This window comes from Aotus nancymaae, unplaced genomic scaffold, assembly GCF_030222135.1.
Source record: "Aotus nancymaae isolate 86718 unplaced genomic scaffold, 86718_ANA_hifiasm-v0.15.2.pri h1tg000065l, whole genome shotgun sequence".
Taxonomy (NCBI): Eukaryota; Metazoa; Chordata; class Mammalia; order Primates; family Aotidae; genus Aotus; species Aotus nancymaae.
Window position 1 is genome coordinate 11,971,325 of NW_026988480.1, and position 21,176 is coordinate 11,992,500.

At 39.8% G+C, this 21,176-nt stretch overlaps 1 protein-coding gene across 3 annotated transcripts in view; it reads left to right on the forward strand.

Moving 5' to 3' along the window:
* Window positions 1-21,176, forward strand: part of GLI3 (GLI family zinc finger 3) — a 272,398-nt gene that overhangs the window by 1,419 nt on the left and 249,803 nt on the right. Inside the window, exon 2 of one of the 3 annotated variants that reach the window (XM_012473481.2) lies at window positions 12,770-12,934. The exons of 1 other annotated variant lie outside the window; for it this stretch is intronic. In XM_012473481.2, the coding sequence (XP_012328904.2) occupies window positions 12,811-12,934 (124 nt within the window). In that variant the 5' untranslated portion in view covers window positions 12,770-12,810. Of the gene's footprint in view, window positions 1-12,769; window positions 12,935-21,176 lie in introns of those variants that run through there. One more of the 3 variants, XM_064366746.1, reaches the window with a different exon arrangement.

Below are 21,176 nucleotides of genomic sequence, written 5' to 3' on the forward strand. Positions count from 1 at the left end.
AGACTCCACACCCGGCCTTTTATCCTTTCCTGAACTTTATGCTCCTGTCCCCGACTGCACCTCCTTCTGTAAGATGCCGTCCCCCGAGAGGCGCTGCACCCCAGGCTTCCCTTCCTGACCCCGCGTGGAAAGAGGATTAAGGAGGTTTCCTCCGCCACTGCTCCTCCTGCCCCAACTTCTCATCTATCCAGTGCAGACTGCCGGGTAGATTCTGGCCTTGGGTACAGTGCTCATGGCCCTCTGCCAGTTTATATGTACATATATTTATGTAAAACATTTTCTCCAAGCTCTTTGCCAGCTGTTCCACATTTTCCAGCTGCCACTTCAGTTTGAAATGATGGACTGTCCGCGTCTCCAAGTCAAATAACCCTTTAGTCAGAGGTATGGAGGGCCGGCCGCTGTGCAAATACATGGCAGTGCCATTAGCCAGACTGGTATTATTAGTTCTAAAAAATACCTCCTGCTCCCCTTTTCCTTTCCTCCCTCTTCTCCCCAGTTAGGCTTTCTAGAGCACAGTATATAAACTTCGCTGAAAATTCGTGTAATTAGACCTTTCCCTCCTAAATGTGATTTTTGTACAGAATTTGGATGAGGCCAGTTTTTTTTTTAGATCCCTGAAATACCTGTCTGGTGGAAATAAATTAACTTTTAAAAATAAAAGAGTTTCAGCTTGAGCGCGTTGGGCATGGCTGGTGGGGGTCCTGCACCCTGGCCATCTGAAATGAGCTCTTTTCAGCCTATTTAAGGCAGAAACCATTCATCCTCCCCATGCTACACTTTTTGTCTTGTTTGATGTCTTAGCATATTATAGACCGAAATCTACAAGAATTGGCCTAAAGTATTAATTTTGAGTATTTATGTAATTGCTCGGTAATTTTGAAGAGGTGCCTTATTGATTGATTCCTGTAATTATTTCATTTAGGTTTTAGATTAAAAATTAATAGCCGTCTGACAGTTTCTTAATTACATGTGTCAAGATTATTTTGAAGGAGGAAAATGCTATGTTTTAAAATAGTGAAATAGCCTCAAAATCTCTTCATTTTTCTAAAGCAGAATAGTATTTCAGTTGAGGGGATGTATTAAAGCTGCCGGTATTGGTTTTAACAATGTAAACTCTGTGAAGTATCTAAAGAATTTGTTTATGTTAGGAAATATTGGTCTTAACAACCTGGTACACAAACACTTTGGCCAGTTAGACTATATTCAAACCTAAAACAAACATGAAATAACATTTAAATTAGTTGTAATAGCATGCTTATACAGAGTAGAGAGTTTATTTTATACTAAAAGCTATTTAATTAGAAACTCCCCGCCTAAGGGGAGATCCTTTCAGGGTATGTAATTCTTAAAGTCAGCCTAGGGAAGCTTTGGTTTAAGATGCATGAATGAGTCCAATGTGAGAGGTGTCTAGTGAAATTTCACACAAGCAGAAACACTTTAAAAGATATAGATTGTATTATTGTTAATAGTCTAGTAGGTCCAACTCAGATGCCTACCAATTCCCGGTGCCTTTAACATGCTGTGTTCCTTGATTGAACCTTGATATAAACACATTTCTATTGTATATCTAATTTGCAAAGGACCATAGACAGAAATGAGAAAATTCAGTACTGATGAAAAATGGCTCTGTTGAGTTATTTCATTACTTATTTAATGAAAGAATCGTTAATTTATCAATTTGATGACCAAGCCTAAAAGTTGGGCTTTCCTTTGTTTCTTGGCCATTGAAGTTTCCTTAATTACCTGCATGCTGTAAGGGTTTCAGACTTCCTCTGTGCTTAGCCATTTAGAAGTCCTTCCTTCTGTGTAAGGTATCCCGCTTACTGAGACCTCTTCTCCTCCTCCTTTTTTTTCTGAGGATAGCGTTTGGGAGCTTAGGAAAGATAATAATTTAATGATCATTGTTGCATGCACTCACTTATATGGAGACAGTAATATACTAAGAAAAACCAGTCTTGAAGGAAAAGTGAATCAATGAGTCATGAAATCCTCAAGAAAACCTTAGTAATGGAATGTTAATGCTTTTAGACTATAGTAGCTTATCTTAAAAGTCAGACTTTTCTTCTTTATGCAATTGTTGTAAATCCCCAGCTAAAGAATTCTTTGAAGGAGGTTTTAGTTTTGCTGGCATTCATATTCTGAAGTCGTTCTGATTTGTTGTGGAAGATTCAAGAAATTTTCTGCCAACTTATATCATGAGAGGCAATTAAAATGCTGAAATGACTTTAAGGGAGACACACACACACACACACACACACACACACACACACGTTTGTTAAACAAAAGGTTCCACTCTAGTAATGACTTCAGGTTGTTTTTTCATTAAAGCCTAGGAGAAGATGCTGCCCTAAGCTTCACGTTGTCATTTTTCTAGATGAAAATTGATTTGTTTCTGGTTTCAAAGCAAATAAAGGGAGACAGAATAAACAACAACAGGGCAGGGGTACTGCTGCAAACTTTTTCAAGTACTTTCAGTATATTTTTCATCTTTACTTTTATTTGATGGGCCTGTGAAATAGAGCTGTAGACTGGGGAAGACTTTAAATGAAATTTCACACTTTGATGATTTTTTTTAAACTTTGATATATTGACAGCAAAAGGAGCTGCAAAGCTTTTATATAACTTGAGCAGTAACGCCAAGCAGCAGTCAAACGTCTCTATGCATTTGTGTTTAACTGCAGAAGAAAAACATGTCCATGGGCAGTGGAGGTTCTTATCAACCCCCTAATCCCAGATCCCAGCAAACCTTGAGGGCATGCCTCAGATCTTGCTGAAATCACTGTAGACTCTCACAGTTTGCAGATTAAATATGCTATGTGTTCCTGGCTCCAGCAACAGTTTTATGAGCTCACTAAGCTTCCTGTTTTAAGATCCTTTTCTTAAGTTTTTAGGAGCTGCTAAAGGCAATGCTGTCTGGAGTAAGTGGTACTTGTTAATTTAGAGACACTTTAGATATTTCATTCTCTTTTTAAAAATTGCCAAAATTATTATTTTTAAATTGAAAGGCCAGTCACTCTGGGGAGAGGGAGGAGGGCTGTTTGAAAGAAATTGGATGTTAAATGTGTTTGGAAGTGCATTTGATCGCAAACTTTACATGGTCTCTCAATTGTTTTATGGCACTTTTCTTTTGCCTGGCCCCTGAAAATGAGACTTTTTCCACTTGTACTTCTAAATGCACTATATTTGAGTGCCAGCTTTCTTCACTACTCATTACCTCTGTGAGTGTCTTTTGGTTTTTTAAATGTGAAAGTGTTTTTTGTTCTGTGTGTGTATATTTCAACCCGACAAAATGTCTCAGAAAATCTATGGCCTTCTAAAGAAGCTGAATGAAAAAGCCATTACATAGTTAATAAGGTGGCTTTGGAACATTTCAGCCCCCTCCTGAAAGGCAATATTGTGTTGAGCTCCACATCTGCATCTGTGGTGTCTATGGTTGTATCCTCATATATGGCGCTTTTGCATTTTGCATAGGAGTCATAATTAAAAAAGAAAATACTTACATCATTGTCCAACAACATGTCATATAATTCCCAGGAGAACCCTAGCCAATTTTGTGCTTAAAGGTTATTCAATGAATGAAATTGTGAAAGCCCATTTGTCAAAGTACTGCATGGTTTCTGTTAGTGTTCAAGCCCCAAATTCATTGTCTGCCCGGGTCCAGCCATTAGTCATCAGTGTATTAGTGCTGCCTTCAGGCCATGCTGCCCAGCACTTCTTCACACCATTATAGCTTTGAAAGTGTACTCTGTCGACTTGTAGAATTACTGCTCTGATTTCCGCTTGGCTGGGTTTGAGGTAAGTCCCCTCCCTACCTTCTAGCTGACTGTAATCCTTGCTTTCTTTTAAAGCTCCTTTCCAGAGATTTAGGGGAAAACTTTCTTAAGGGCCGTGTTGGCATCATACTGTGGTTTTGTTGTGGCATGCACTGTACATATAAATTGTACCTGCAGTAAATTGGATTGACTGCTGGCCTGAAACAGCTAGAGGGGCTTTTCTTTTCTTTTCTTTGAGAGGGGAGGGGGCTAGGCTGTGGGGGAGGGTGGCACAGGAGTACATTTTGACCACAAGTGTTTGATTGTGTTCTTCTAAAATTTTTATGCCACAAAATTAAATTAATTAAGTAATGAGAGATAAGTGCACTTTTACTGAAATCTTTATTGGAGTAACTTTGGAATGAAGTGTGATATTATATTGCTTATTTCCATGTGGAAATTTTTAGCTTCTGCTACTTGAACTTTTTTTTAAAGATTGCATGAAATGCCTAAGAAGGCTCCAGAGTGCTTTACATTACAAACTATTGATTTTTACAAAAAGAGACTGAAAACTCACCATTTAGATGAAAGATAAGTTTCAAATTGCAGTAATGAAGGACTGAGGCAGTTAAGCCCTATTATTGATTTCATTTTGTGATATTTTTAAAAAGAATGATTCAGTCTGAAGAAAGTTAGCAGTGTGTAGAGAAACTTCATCCAGCAGCTTAAGAATGAAGCCTAATGACTCTGATGTATGGAAACTTGGAATCCAGTGGCCAGACGTGTGGAGCAGGCCATGCCACTTCAGGACAGCGTCTGCTGTTTGAACTGTGGGTACTACAATGAAATTCCATATCAGAGAGTTTCATTGAGAGGGTGTGTAGTTTGGTGTAGGTTACACTGGCAGTTTTGTACATGCAAGGGGGAAAAATAAGACAGCTAAAGAATTCTGTCTGTGAACAAGCAAAGTTCATAGGGTAAGTGGACCATGGGATAATTTTTCCTGAATAAGCCTTAATTACAAATGCTTAAATTCTGAAAATGTTGCTTTTAAATCTGCAATTAAGAACCAAGAATCAAAAGTTCAAAAGTTGGGAGAATAAAATATGGTAAGTAGTACTTCACAAAAATATGTTAAACCTTTGGGATAGCTATTATAGATGATTTTAACATGCAACAGGTTATTGGTCTAATATTTGTGATGGTTTAAAAGTAAATTACTATTCATAGAACATACACTCTACTCCCTTATACTCCCTTAAGCTTACTGTGAAGACACACATGATTCTGAGAAACCAAAGCTATACCAGTTCTATAAGAATAATTAAAGTTTTTTCTTCAGAAAATATGTGAAAACTTTTAATTTCTATAAGCCTCAGGGAAGTGAGACAAGGGACATATTTGATCAGTCATGATGTTTTTGTGGTATATGTGGAATTAAGAGGAATACAGTTTTCATGAGCTTAGCTGATCTATAGACTGATAGCTGACTTCCAGATCTCCTTCTGAGAAGGATTACCTGTATCCAGCTAACCCCGCAGCAAGTGGAGGTGCCAGTTTGCTCCACATTATTGCTCATTCTTTAATGGCACCTGCTATGCAGTCTGCTTCCTGCAAGGCACATAGGACTCATAGTTTTACAGAACTCAGAAATGGTAACAAGTATTAAATAGAGACCTCATACTCCCCTCAAATGTTTCTCATCAAGTACTTCTGGCAACAGAGAAAGAGTAGCTGATGATCTTTTCTTTTAACTACAAATGGCAGAAAAGTAAAACTGGCTCACAGAAATGTCATTTGTGATTTTAATAGTAATGATTACTTTCATGTCAAATAAGCTTTTCCGTGGTTGAAGTTAAATATATGGATTTCTTAAAAGTTTAGATGGAGTTAATTTACTAAAACCAAATTCACTTAATCCATAGCCAGGCAATTATTTCCCCTTGGAGTAATTTAGTTCGCCTTAGAGTAATTCCATTTGGGGATGTCTATCATGAATGCTGCTTATCTGTGATTAGGAGCATCAGAAATGTAGGAAAGAAAGATTGAAGACAATAGGCAATGGATTTGGGGAACCATGAGCTACCAATAGCAAAATGGACAGAAGCTTTCTTATTTCAGTTAAGGCTCTAAGCTTTCCTGATTATGGAAAAATAATCATATATAAAGGTAAAATAATTATACATGAAGAAATGGTTAAAAATTAATGAAGATTTCATTAAGAACTCATGAAGTTGGGCTTTTTTTTCCCCTTGCTTAAAAAGGAAGGCAACACAGATAGGGAAGGGAGAGGAAAGGAAGCCTTAGGAATCCTGGGAACTGTTAGGGTGTCACAAGTGTTATGCATATCTAATTGATTTTACCTTCAAGAAGATATTTTGAACACAAAAAAACATCAACCACATTAAAAACCTGTAAGAGGTTTTCTGTGGTGCATGAATACTTGAAATCCACTGAAATGTTTTAAATTCCCCACATTTTGCTCATTGAAACTCAGACTATTTCTCACTTCCAGAATTGATCAAAAAGTTAAAATCAACATTAGTTTGTACTTCCTGATTTTGGTTAAAAAAAAAAAAACTCTCTCTAAAGAATTTATTTATTTTTGAGAAATGGGTTATTAATTAGCTACAGGGAGGTACATATCTTTAATAGGAGTTTTACCTGGATGGTTACTCCAGGAGTAGCATCTTCAAGTAGCAGTTGATCTACTAGTAATAAAAATATGAGAGCAATGTCACTCTTCAATGATACAGGGTAGGTTGCCTCAGAATTCCTTACAACAGGCTGCCTTCTTCTGGATTTTTAAAACAGCAAATCAAGGAGCTTATTCAGCTTATGAAAATACAGGCAGGTGTAAATAAGTGTTATTTCTCTGGAGGAAAGCCTTCTTCCACTGGTGCAATAGTTCCCTAAACTACACAGAATAATTTCTCACTTAAGGCTGAGCCATGGTGCTGTTAATAGTACTGCCTTGCCCAGAATGTCTTCTGTTTCTGATCTCTCATTGCCAGTAGCTGTTTTAACCTATCACAGACAGATCAGGTTATCATTAATTAGGCTTTTAAGTCAGTTGTTTTAAATCTTGGAATGCACTAAGAAAAAAAGCGAAGAGAGTTTTTGCCCAAGTTTAGGCAACTTAAAAATAAACCAACTGGCTTAGGGAAAGAAATGAAGTGGTCAGCTGTTCAGGAAGGATGCTCTCTCATGATTGAAGGATGCTGTTCCACTTCACCCTACATTAGAAAGTTGTTTCATTCACTTCAAACATCATTTTAAACGTTGGCTTTGGCATGGGTACTTCCTTTTTAAACATGTAAGTGTTTAAACGATAAAGCAATCCTGCTCCCATTGGGGTTAGAGGTTTCACTGCAGAGACTTGCAAGGGGAAAAGCTAATTTTTGCACGTTTCCACAATTGTGTCTTTTCATACTTTCTATTTGCTACAGAAAGCCTCTGGTTGTTAAGGTTGGACACTGGGGCTCCACTCAGGGCCTCCCCGAGAGACAATGAGGCGAAGTGTCTGTGTCTTAGCCATTCACACCACCTGAATCTATGTATGGCCGCTAGTGAAGAAAAACACATTGGGGGCCAGGTTCATAGAAGGTGAAATAGAAGTTTTGTGAGCGAAGCACACACCTATTGGTTTTGTGAAGACTTTTCAAGGGATCCCCAATGTTTTATTGTAATGCGACACACAGGGTGGTTGCATTGCAAAGTACCTGGGAGGCCGCAGCTCCCTGAATTCAGCCAGTTAAAAGCCCTCTGAACGCAACCAGGGCCGGCCCCTGGAAGTGTCTGCTGGAAACGTGGCTGGGCCAACTGTAGAGTTTGCAAATGCCCCTGAATATTCCGAGGAGCCGGGTGACCAGCCTGAAACGCCTTGATACAGGCCGCTTCTCCGCACTGGAGAGAGACTGCTAGGCGCTGCTGGCGCTGGAACTCACCTCCCCACCCCTACGCCGCCCCCAGCCCTCGGCGTTTTTCCCTTTCCCGCGGCCTGACTGGCGGAGCTGCATTGTCTCCCGAAAGGCCGCTTCAGGAATGCGGATCAAAGCTGGGCCTGGGAGAACCCCCTCCGTCCCCGGACACCCAGAGCCATCTCTGAGCAATCCAGCATGCTCTGTTTGCTGGCGCGCGGACTGGGGCGCGCCGGGGCCGGGAGCACTCGGCGTGGACTTCCCCGCGCTGATGTAATGATGATGGATGCGGCGACGCGGCTGCAGACGGCGCTGCGCGGGCCGGGAGCTCCCGCTAATGAACCCACCGCGCCGCCACCGCGCCGCCGCCGCGGCCCGGGACCTCGGGCAGGGGACGCGGGCGCGGGCAAAAGTGGTGAAAGGCGTGAAAAACATCCCTTGCCACCGTCGGAGGAAACCAGAACCTGAAGGGAACTCGACAGGAAAGCGCAGAGAGCGAGCGAACTTTGAAACAAAATTGGCCATACCGGTACAACCTGAGCAAAACAATTACCATAATCAATGGGGACTCGCCTTTGTAACGTTGAAAGTTTCTGCCTGGGGCTCCCCTGGTCCCCCGCCCCTTGCAGCTCTAAGTGGTGACTCTAAAGAGGACGACTTGACGCGTTTGTGTGCAAGTGCTGTTTAACATGTAGGTCCTCGCAAGAATTCGCCAGTGTGGTAAAGGTTGCCGTTCTCTTCTTGCTCGCTTTCAAATGCAGACGTGCACTACAGCATCACCAGGTCAGTGGCTTCAGGAAGCTTTAAATGCCTTGTGTTGTAGGAGGTTGACGCAGGTTCAGATTTATAATTTAGAAAGAAAAGACCCACCTGCAGGCAGGTTGCAAGTAGGAGACGGATTAGATTTAAAATAGGGTCTGGAATTAATTGTGCCTTGGGTTTAGGCCTCGGGGAAATTACAAAAGGTTCAGGGACAGTTGAGTGGGAAAAAGCCTTGACTGTTTGCTTTCGGGAAGGAATGTTTATCCCTCCTTTTACCTATGAAACTTCAAGCTTTAGGAGGGATATACCATTAGAGCAATTTTCCTTGGTTCCTTTTTTTTTTTCACTGAGCTGCTGGGACTCAAACATCAGCTACAAACATTTTTCCCCTTAAGCATGAAAAGTCAAGGGGCATGCCAGCAAATCTTGCATGTAATGTTTCAGTGGTGAAAGGGATTGAAGGAGAACAGTGTAGAGTTGTAAGCAAGGAAACTGTATCAGGGGAAAAAGGTATCATTTCATTCACATCTGAAAAACAGTGGCTTGTTTTCCTCAGGGAAAAGTCTTTGAAGTGAAGCAGAACTTAAAGTTTTCCCTTGATGCTTAAGTTCTAAATTATATATGATTATTTAAAAAACTCCAGGTTTTAAAAGTGTCATGGAGCTACTGCCCAAGTGGTGTTTCAGGATTCCATGAGGAATTTTTACTGGTCACTTCTATCACGAATACTTGATTGGACCAGCGCGGGACTGAGTTTCCAAACTCCTCTTACTTGTCCTTGAAAATTCCATCACCACAACTAAAAACAGCCACGGTTTGCCGCTCACTGACTCTTCACCCACAGTTTGATGAGGTGTGGGTGTCTAGAATGTTAAAACTTTCTCCTTTATAACTGACAGGGACAAAGTTGTAAAATAAGCTGATATAATTTATAGGAATGTACAGGAAGCAGATGTCTGATTTGGCACGTTGCCATCTTTATAGCCCTGTTCCAAGCAGAAACCACACTTTTAAATAATTAGTTACTAACTAATGAGATCCAAAAATAAGTTGTCAAAATAGAAGAAGGGGTAGATTGTTGAGTGACCAAGGGCCTGTTTTTAAAAAATCCATTTCAGATGGGGCGGTGGGGGTTTGGAATTAGTATTCTTTAAGACCATTAATTAGTGTGATTTCAGTCAGTGCCTGGAGCTTTACCTCTTCTCACTGAGCTTCTCTCTATGGTGATGAGCATTGGGAGGGTTTTATTGCTTTGTTAAAGTCCTTTGCCTTGGGGGAAAAACCAACAACTCCACAGAAACCAAGTTTGTCAAGGAATTTTGGGAACTTGTCTCCTGATTCCTATTAATTAGCACCCTCTACTTAGGAAGATACTTAGTTCTTACTAGGAATCCCATCTCTTAATGAGGTTTTCTGATCCATTTGCATGTTTCAGTGTGCAGTTTTAACGTTGTATGCTCTACCCAAATACGGCCTATAAAACTGTTAGTGTGTGTCTAAGGGAACAATTACAGCATAGTAAATGCCTGTTTATCTCAAATGGTTAAGAATGGAGTGTTTGGATTAAATATTTTAAAGTTTTTAGTTTTTATAGAATTTGCCAGTCTTCAAGGAAACACTGAATATGAAAAGAAAATGTATGTAGCTAAACCAATGGTGACTGAAATTCAAGACACTGCAGTCCTGTAAGTCACAGGGTCATTGATGCAACCATTTATGTGCTCAGTAAACTAAGCACACAAAGTAAATTCTCACGTGAACTAAGTGCAGGGAAAGTAGAAGCCTTGTCCTCATGGAGCTTACAGTCTGGAAAGGGGAGGTGGATGTTCAGCACAGACTTTTCCAGATGAGGGAAAGTTTATTATCATTGTGATGGGTGCTAGGATAGGTTTGTGTAGGCCGTTGGAATTCAGGATTCTGGGGTGCAGCTCATTCATTGATTCATCTGGTCAGCAAAGACTTCAGTGAGTATCTACTGCAGTGGGTATACAGCAGTGAGCAAAAATAAACATATAGAACAGCTGTTCAAGGCTCATACTGGTAATCCCAGCACTTTGGAAGGCCGAGGCAGGTGGATCATGAAGTCAGGAGTTTGAGACCAGTCTGGCCAACATAGTGAAACCCCGCCTCAGCTAAAAATACAAAAAATTAGCTGGGTGTGGTGGTGTGCACCTGTAATTCCAGCTACTCAGGAGACTGAGGCAGGAGAATTGTGAACCTGGGAGGTGGAGGTTGCAGTGAGCCAAGATCACACCATGCACTATAGCCCGGGTGACAGTGCGAGACTCTGTCTCAAAAAATGAAAAGTAAAAAAAAAAACAGCTTTGGTGAATCTGACAATTAGTAATGCTTGCTAAACTTGAGGTTCCTGGGTGCCACCCTCCAAGGCAAATGCGTTGCATGAATCTGAATGTTTAGCAAGCACTGAAACAACACTGATACAAATGGTTCTTGTACCGAATGAGAAACAGTGATGCCAATGGTATTGGATTATTCTTGTGGCATACTTTAAAGATGATACTTAAATCAATTTTGAAGGACCATTGCAAAAAATAATTATTCTGAGATTGTTAGAGCTAGAAGGGACCATCAATGATTTCTCCTTTAAGGGGTCTCTATCCATATTCTTGGAAAAGCTTGGAAGGTCTGTGAGCCCTTAGAAATTTTGAGTTTAAGCGTACTTCTGGAGAGAAGCTTTTTAACTTTTAACACGTTCTTAAAGAAGAGGATGTGCTCCCCCTGCCCAAAGAAAAAGGTCAGATCTCACTGTCTGATTCTGTCATTTGACGGATGAGACCACTGAGGCTCAGCAACAGGTTGCTGGCAGCTGTGCACTGTCCAGCTAGCTCCAGGGGGCGCCATGCAGGTAGCCCTGCCCTTGGGACTCAACGCATGGTGGCTGCGCTGGGAAGGGAAATCTCAAGCCCCCTTTTCTGTTGTATAATACTTTGTCAGTGCCCTTTGAGGGGTGTCTCTGAATTTGGAGTGGATCTTACAATTGATATGTAAATTTAACTTAGTGCTTCTTTTTTCTTTTTTACGCTACAAAAGCTGTTCTTAAATAACTTGTGTGTTTTACAATGAATGACACTGGATAATCTCAGAAAAGAGATGGAAGTGAGTGGAAGAGCTGCTGCTACAGTGTGCCGTGTGGCCTCTGGTTCTTAAGCATTCTAGTTACTCGAATTCCAGATCAAGGGGGAACTTATTATACAATGAAGAGCTTGCAGTTCCCTTGCAAATAGGAGTTAAAGTACACTGAAAATATTTTACCTGGTATTTTAACTTTTTCAGTTGGTCGAGCAGTTGCTTATTTCATTTCACTAACCACTGCTGTGATTGAGGATGTCGACATCTACTAAATGTAGAAAAATAAACAGATGGCCAGACCTAAGAAATGCTTTCCACGAATGTTGCAATCTAGATAACCTGAAGAAAACATGCTAGAGAGAGTGCTTGTCCTCTTTTCTTGTATTCTTTGTAGGTGTAGAACATGACTGCAAAGAGGAACATGAACCAGAGTGAAAATTGATGAATGATGAGTTAGGGCGATTATCACATGAATGAAGCCAGTGAAAGACAAACTTATGGAACCTCCCTTTAGCTGAGTTTTATTATTTCCTAAGTGAGCCCAGTCTTTGCTATTGCAAAGACCTTTCAACTTTTCCTTGTAGAATCAAGAGCATGTTGTTTTATTACCTTTGTCTTAAAACTGTAACTTAAATGAACTGAAATATTCTCATGCTTTAAAGAGGTTAAAGAGTATAGCTTACCTGAATGAATTTGAATTAAGAGGCATACTGCAATTCAGCTATCTTCATGAAAGAGGCAAAATTCACTGACCACTTGGCCTGAATATCCTGATTCCAAACTTGGAGTAGGCCTTGGATGTTAGAAATTGTTGGACGCTTTTTAAAACATCCAATTAATAATTAAAACACCCCTGCTTTGGAAGTTGCTCCAATGCCCCTTCCTGTAAAGTTGGCCACCTGAGGAGACATTTGCAGATACGGCTTTAAAAAGTAATGTGACACTTGTTTCACATGATAGGCACAGTTGCAAATTGAGATTTTTAGACCATTTGATACCAAATGTTCAGTAGGGATTTGGAAAAAGTACCACATTATGGACATTTCCCTCTGTTCTCTTTTTCGCATGTGTAGATAGAGTTTCACTGGTTTGTTAAACTTTGAGATATTTTTGCCAGAAAACCTATGGAGAAGTGTCACCCACATTTTGAATTTCGGCTTTTCTCAGATGACAGGTGAAGTGGACTTCGGAAAGTTTTTTTTTTCCACCGTTTTGGGAAGTTGATGGCTCTGTTGTTTTCTTTAGGCGTTTTTGGTCGAAGAGAGCTGAAGTAATGAGAAGACATCATGGAGGCCCAGTCCCACAGCTCCACGGCCACTGAAAAGAAAAAAGTTGAGAATTCCATAGTGAAGTGCTCCACTCGAGCAGATGTGAGTGAGAAAGCCGTTGCCTCCAGCACCACTTCTAATGGTGAGCAGCACAGGGATTACCAGCAGCCCAGCCTGGAGTCATTTCTGTGTTCTCTGCATTCCTTGTGAATTGAGCGTTTGCACCTGGACCAGTGTTTGTTCTAGGAGAGGCTAAAGAAAGCAAATGGGGTTGAGGGGGGCGGGGCATGGAATTTAGTAATCTCTATTTTGGCACTCAATTCACACGTTGACTTCCAAACTTTCTAATTTGAGATGTAAATGTGATAGGTTATTTGTTATCAGAAGTTCCTGTTTTGGCATTTTGGAAATCATCTTGACTAGTCTGGCAAGAGTTCAAAATGCTTTGTGTTGCATGTGGATCATCTATGCTACTCGGAATAATTAGTACAAAGACACAAAAGTTGTCTTGTCAAAATTAGTGACAGGACAGGAATGTCCCCCCACCCAACTTTAAGTAGACTACTTTAGAGGATTCTAAGACTTGTTAATGATTGAACCTCAAGGTAATGCTGGTATCTGAGAGGCAGGTTTTGTTGTTAGCTTATAAAAATTTAATTTACTCATTTGTGTTCAGAGTTAACGTAGAGCCACTGTTTCTGTATTCTGTATTTTTAAATTTTAAGCCAAGTGTTGAGAGGCTTCAGTTCAAGCATGGAGTGTTGAAAATAAATTTCAGAGCCTCCCTGGTACAAACAGGCTGAATATGTTAATGGTATCCTTCACTTGCTGTCCCTGCTGTTTCTCGCTTGTGGGCCACTAATGCCTTTACTTTTTGTAGATTTCATAGCCCTTCCTGGCTTCCCTGAATTTCTCTGCTTTTCCATGGACCTTTAGGAAGAATGAGCTGGCCCTTTCTCCTAGTTCCTGGACACTGCCTATCTGGGTACACTGATTTGTATGAGCCAACCTGCTATTCTTATATTTTCTATATTCCAAGACAGGTGTTACTAGATTGATTTACAAGTTTTTACATCCACTTGTAGAGTCAGAATCTCCTTTGGAAGGTAACCCCGGTCGGGAATCTTAGACTCCAAGGGCAGATACTTCCAAGCAGCCTGGCCACTTCTCTGTGGGCCTCTCCATGCCTGCTGAGAGCCTGCGCTTCTCACCTGCACTTCACCCAGTTTCATGAGTGTGCTATGCTGACTGCACTGGGTATGGAAGGAGCTGGCTCTCAAACCCGCTGGCAAATGGCTCCAACTTTAAATTGATCCTTAGGGAGATATGTTTATGTCTAAGTTAAAATAATGAATTTACATGTATGTGAAAATACTTCCTGTATTGATGGTGTTTAAAGTCAAGACTGGAGCTTATTTTAATTGAGCCAGAATATTTGCATTTTTCATCCAATAGAAGGTATTTCTTCTAAAAAAATATGTTACCCTGGTTTCTTTTCTCTGGAATTGGTAAAAATTAGGCAAATTTATTATTTTGGAAATAGAATCAGTATATGCAGTGTTGGTTATTCAGTAATTTTTACAGTAATTTTGTAAGAATAAATGCTTTCTATGTATTTTGCTTCAGGAAACATCAACTTTTGGTTATCTTTATAGTTTGTGTGAGTGTACGTGCCTGTGTGTGAGGGCGTGGGTAAGTGTGAGTGTATAGGGGGTGGGTGAGTGTATGCATGAGTGTGTAGATATGCGGGTGTGTGTGGTAGGAGTAACTGTGAGCATGCATGTGTGCGAATGTGAACAAGTGCATGGCAGAAGATGCTGCTGCGCTTCGTGAAGCCTGTCGTGTTTGTGAGTCTCAGCTGCATGGCCACAGAGTTTCATTCTTATGAAGATGCTGTTGTTTCTGCCACTCCCACACCTGAGGCACATACTCAGGAGGTTTTCCACTGCAGCTGCATTTGTCTTGAGTTGCTCTTGGACCTCCGCTTTCCCTCGTGATTCTGTGGAGGGTGACTGGGAACAGAACTAACCTGACCAGCCCCACAGCAGCCAGAAAGCCACAAGATAAAACTAGCTAGAGAAGGAGCAGTCATGGTTTACAAATGTTAGTGCTACAGTTTTAAATAATCGCCTGTTTCCTCAACCACATTCCACTGACTTCCTGCCTTAATCAGCTTGTGCCCTTGATGCCCACATTTTCTCCTAAGTGTGTATGAACTCTGTCCTGTTTGGGGGCAGACACTCATTGGTCAAACCTGGAGGGCACATGCCTAAATGATAACTATCCTAGAAGTCTGGCGAACTCTGACCATTTTTTCAGTGTTCCTATTTCTTCTAAGAGATTTACTGTTTTATATTTTGGGACAAAAATCAAATAAGAGAAAAATAGAAGTGATGTTTTTAAGCATGGATTGCAAGCTGACAGGCAGATTCTTGGAAAACAAGTAAACGAATTTAAAGACAGGGACAAGAAAAAGAAAGGACAGTAAACTTTTTTCTTTGTGTATGTGATGCTGATAATTACCATGGTCTTTTTTACAGTCTTCTAAGTTTTCATCTGACTAGCTCAGAACCTCTTTACAGTCCCAGGATTATGCTGAGGGGCATGAATTGCCTGAAGCACAAAGACCCTATCTTCCACAGCCTGGTCACTTGCTGCCTCCGCACTCGGCCTTGGTCACAGGGACTGGTGTGTGGGCTTTGGACCTGGCCCTGTTTGGGTTTAGAGCTCTCGTGGGGTGCAGGCTTTCCAAGATGGGGCACTGTCTGTGTGCTGGCTGGTGGCTGACATCACCATGGCCCTCCATCCTTCTGTCCATCTGTCTGTTCCTCAGTCCCCTTTCCTATCTTTTCTCTGTTTCTTTACAAACATTTCAGAAATGCTTGGACACCTGCACTGAGGCTATTCATAGAAAGGAAAACAGACTCATGTGGATGCTATAACAGGTAGCACTGATTGCTACTGTTTCCAGGAGGTTTCTTGTGCTTTTTTTTTTTTTTTTACAAAGCTCTGAAATATATCCATTTGTAACTGAACAATTAAAAATGAGTTCAGTTCCAAAAACCAAATGAATATGATACCTGCATTTTCTCTCCCATCTACCATTTTATAATTAAAGTCAAACAAATGAAGAAAAAAGTTTTGTTACTGGCTGAGTTATTGGTGAGGTTGCTTTAATTAACTTTTCCAGCCATTCTGTGGTGCAATTTGTTCTTGATTGTGAGCTTCCCAGCCAAACCACTTGCATTCCACTGCATGTCCTTACAGATCTGTTTTCATACTTTCTCAGCAGAGTATCTGCTCCTGGAATAACATTTGTATAGTGTTTTGTTTAAACATACACAGACCCACAACCAAAAAGTATAGTTCAGAAAACCCGAACAGCTTTTTAAAGAAGCATTTGCCACCTAACACTGAAATTTAAAATAATGCAAGTGAAAAACTGTGTTCTAGATCTTGTATAACAGACAAAAGCAAGGCAAATTTGATTTTTGTAACATTTATGAACCTCTATCAACATATAAAGCCTTCAGTAATCTTTATGCGGGAAGTACAGTGTACCCACAGTTTCATGTGCCCATAGCTTGATTTTAACTTTTAGTGTTATATTTGAAGTGTAAATGACAAAGGAGATGACATTTAGTTTTCTGAATTATTTAAGTGCAGTTGTGATTTGTGGTCTTTTTGGTGTTCACACGGTGGCTTTCCCATAGAAAGTATGCATGCAGATAGTAGGTGTAATTGTTGACTTTAAAATGTCCAAGTCCATCAATGTGTGAAGACTGTAAGTAAAATACCTTAATAATCCCTTTTTGGTATAGATTCATTACTTCATAAGCTACATGCTGTGTTTTCTAAATAATAAGAGTTTTTTAATCTAAATCTTCCAATGTTCTACATGTTCTCATTCTCTTATAAAATTATTTTCAATGATTTGTAAATACTGAACTTTCAATTTGAAGTGTTTTGCCTCATAATTTTGTTTTAAAGGAGTAATTCGATAGTTCCTATTAATCTATAACTCCGCTTTTAAAAAAGAAACTAATGATAAACATGTGTAGGCTGTGGTCTTGGGGATCTTTTATCAGATCTGATAGTTATTGGGAACATACTTTAAAGTGATAAAAAGCAGAAATTATTATACTAATGCTGATGCAATGTGAAACCAAAGTTGATAGATTAATGATGCAAAGGAAGTTCCTGTTTGCTTTGATTCTTTAAAAAAGAAGAATTTGGTTCTTTGCTTAAAAAATTATTTTCTTCAAGGCTGGTAAGGGGAAAGTGCTATGGTCCGCAAATTCCTAAGGAGATGCTTTTTTTTTTTTTTTTTTTGCTTTAACTTTTGGTTACTTCCTGGCCTTGTGATTTGCTTTTACACTGTCCATTGCGTAGGTGTTATTAGGTTGGTGCAAAGGTAATTGTGGTTTTTGCCTTTAAAAGTAATGACAAAAACCGCAGTTACCTTTGTACCAACCAATAATTGTGATGTCTGTTGGTCTTTCTAGCTGGGAGTAAGATGACTTTAAGTTTCGTTGGATGTTTGGAATTCATCTGCTGTTCTTTACCATGAATTCTTGTCTCCTTGACTTTTTTATGGTAAGAGTCTATGTGCCCAGTTCTGCTCTGAAATGGGCAGGTGGTTCACACTACAAAGACCATAGGTTGTGAGTTTTTCGTTTCCTGTTTCTGGAGAGGTCCAGCCCGCCCTTTTTCTTTGCCACATCCCATTTCCTGGCACATGGCAGATAAGTGGAAAGGATGTTCAGATAAAATGGATTTCAGATTATAAGATGTTCATTTGTACACACAGGTTTGGGGATCTGAAAGCTTGGTTTGAGTTCTGGCAACATGAAGGTCTAGCCATGTGAGTGTAGGCAGATTAACTTTTCAGCGTTCCGATTTTCTTATCAGTTTAGCAAGATAATAGTAAGACCTACTTCACGGCTGCCATGTCATAAACATACAGGAAGGGTTCTGCAAACGTTAGCCATTGCTATTAGAACAAAGCATGCTGGTGAGTTAAACGTTGAGAATCCAAAACAAAAAGATTGTGTTTTCTTGAACATACACATAGGTTTTCAAATTAAGGGAAATATGTTTGGCAAAACTAATGGTGAATTTGCTGGGCTCAGATGTCTCAAAAATAGTTCAAGATGTTTCCCAAATCCCAAATGTGACCAAGTTTGCACATCTTAAGGAAGGTTGGACTAAAAAAACAAAGTTTCCGTAAACTTCCATCTAAATGCCTTCTTAAATCGGAAAATAGTGAAGATAATTTTGGGAAAATTTATTTCGGTTTCCTAAACCTGAAAAGCTAGTGTTGTACTGATTTTATGCTATTGCATTAGAAACAGCATATATACATCGTTTTTCTTGATTCTTGTCCTGGGATGAACTGGTGGTTTGTGCTGTATTCGAATTGATTTTATTTTTTATAGAGAGTTTTTATGTTTATAAACCAACTAACTGATGACAAATATTCTGATTCTAATAAGAGCCCTGACTCTCTTGATCTCCAAACTCACATGTCCTGACCTCTGGTTACCGCTGTGTTCTTTATTTTGGCTAAGTATATCACCTTTCCTGTGGTCAGCCAGGCTTGAAACCGCACCATCACCTTTGACCCCTCCTTCTCTCCTGCTTCTATGTCCTACCGGTTTTGAGGTTCTGTTAGATTTTCCTCTGTAATTACTCACTTGTGTGTCTCTTCAGGGCAACCTACTATACTGTGTGGTGAAAACCCTCACACCTCATGCTTAGATGATTAAAATGAACCTCTGTCTAATCACCTTGGCTTTCGTCTCCACTCTTGTCAGGCATGGGACTTGCTCCTGTTAAATTAGGTTTATTGCAGTTCTGCTTATGCCATACCCCTGCTCTAAAAGCTCCAGTGACTCCCAGCTACTTGTAGAATAAAGCTCAAAGTCTTTGACTTAACATTTAGATGTCTTCTAAAGTCTAGCCCCAGTCTGACATTCCAGTCTGATATGCTCAGTAGTAGGTACGCCACTGTCCCATCCCGTAACCTGCGCTTTAGCTAAACGCAAGGGCTCTTGGCCTTTTGTCCATGGGTTCCTCCATAGACGTGTTTTGCTAACACCAATGCATGTTTAAATTCTCAAATGTCCCCAGTCTCTTTCTGTCCTCATGAGGTCTTGTGCCCTTTGGGGAACTAGCTGAAAACACTAGATTTATTTTTTTCATTTTTAAAATTATTATTATTTTAATTAAGGCCTCATGTTTTAGAGAGGTTTTAGGTTTGCAAAAAAATTGAGGAGAAGAAACAGTGAGTTCTCTTATACCCCATCATACATGCTTTCCCCTATTATTAATATCTTACATTAGTGTGGTACATTTGTTACAACTGATGAACCAATATTGATGCACTGTTATTAACTAAAGTCCATCATTTACATTGGGGTTCACTCTGTAATACAGTAATATCCTCCAGAATATGTTCGATGCTCTTAAGATCCCTCATGCTTCACCAGTTTATCTCATACCTTCCATAGCACTCAAGTTTTACATTTTAGTTAAACTTCTTGAGAGTAGCACCTGGTTTTCCTACCTTACCCGCTCCCTGCTCACATTGAGTGTTTTTGCTGAGAGGACCTCAGCAGACACTGAATAAGCCTGCAGATTACAATACTTTGAGACAGGAGGGCAGGGGGCATGTGTAACACAGCAGTAGTGTTCTGCAGCTAGAAGCCAGGGTTTGAGCCCTATCCCTACCACGTAATTGCTGTGTGACCATGGGCTAAGTACTTAACCTCTCTGACGCCGGCACAGAGAGTGCCCAAACATGTTAGCTATTGTTAGTAATAGACTCTTCTGGGTATAGTTTGCCAGGATTAAATTTATTGATGCATTTCATCTCACTTCTTTCAGCACAACATCATTTGTTAGTATTCTCTGAATGGTTCAGCTTTAATCTGATTGAGAGAATTGGAAGGATTGGGTAATAGGAAATCCTTACATGAGGTTGGTTATCAGGTTCTAGCTTAACAGGCTAGAGTTAGGGAAAAATATCTTAAATCACTGGTCCTGAATTGGCACAAGTTGGTATTTAATGAATCCAGTGCTTTTAGGGTGTGCTTCTCATTCATAAATACTCAACTGAAATTATCAAATGAAATCAGTAATTTTGTCCTAAGATGTTTCCTTAAGGGCAAGACTCTTTTTCTTTTGGATATAGCTATTGGATTTCTCTTCAAAAAGAATAATTCTCGGGATAAATAAATGTCAGATAAATCAGAAATAAATATCACTTCCATTTTTCAAATTTAAGAGTAAAAAGTCACAGCATGATATTTTGCTTGGATGGGATGTTTCTGGGTTGCCTTTGATTACTTGTGATCATGGGGTGTGGGTATTTCAAATTTCTAGAAACAAGCTGCTCAGAATCAGGAACAACCACTAAATAGTGGATGCTTAAGGGGCAAAGCGGTGATTAGGGGAGGAAAATCTCCCTCTGGAGAGGTAGTTAGTGGCCTCCCACCACCTCCTGCTCTGACCCCCCAGATTGCGGAGGACTTGCTTTTCCAGGCACCTTTGGGGAGACTGGGTGATGGTAAAAGCAAAAAATTCCCTGTTATCTTGTTTACATAGAAACGTTTCCAAATATGTCTGCTCTAGTTTATTATTTGGTAAAATTTGCATACAGTAAAATTCACCCTTTGTGGTGTGCAGTTCTACGACTTTTGAAAATCCGTAAGTTCACATAGCTACCACCACCATCGTGCAGTTCTAGCATCTCCCCCAAATTTTGACCACTACTTGTGCTTTAAACAACTCAACTCAGTAACGCATATGTTATGAGTCCCCAGTAATGACAGAAAGCATAGGCACTTCAGTAGCTGCTTGATGCTGTCTTTATTTTACATTTTAAGAAAACCCACGTTTCTTTCAGGTCCTGTTAGGAAAACTTAGTGTTAGTTCTTTTTTTTTTCCTTCTATTTAGATATATTGTGTTGAATTTGTAGTAGAACAAAAATCTTTTTGAAAACTGTTCAGAAATGTACAACCTGGAGCATCTGCTATTTTGAATCTTTTTTTTTTTTAGCATCCAGTGAATGTACATTTTAGGCCAATTTAAAATTCCATTTTATGTTTAAAACTACAAGACAGCCAGATTAATAAGGGCTTTTCATTATTGTTTTTGTTACTTTAAATTAATTGCGTGAGAAAATTAGAATCTGAACACTTAATGCAGCTATAACCTAGAGGGAAAATACCAAACACTTTGCTATTTTTTTCTTTCATTCTTTTTTTTTTTTTTGGAAGCATCTTTCCCCTTTCTCCTTTACTTATATAGATTGGACTTTGTCTCAGGTAGACAGAATTTTTATGTTAAAGTTATTCCTAGTACAATTTAGGCTGTTTTT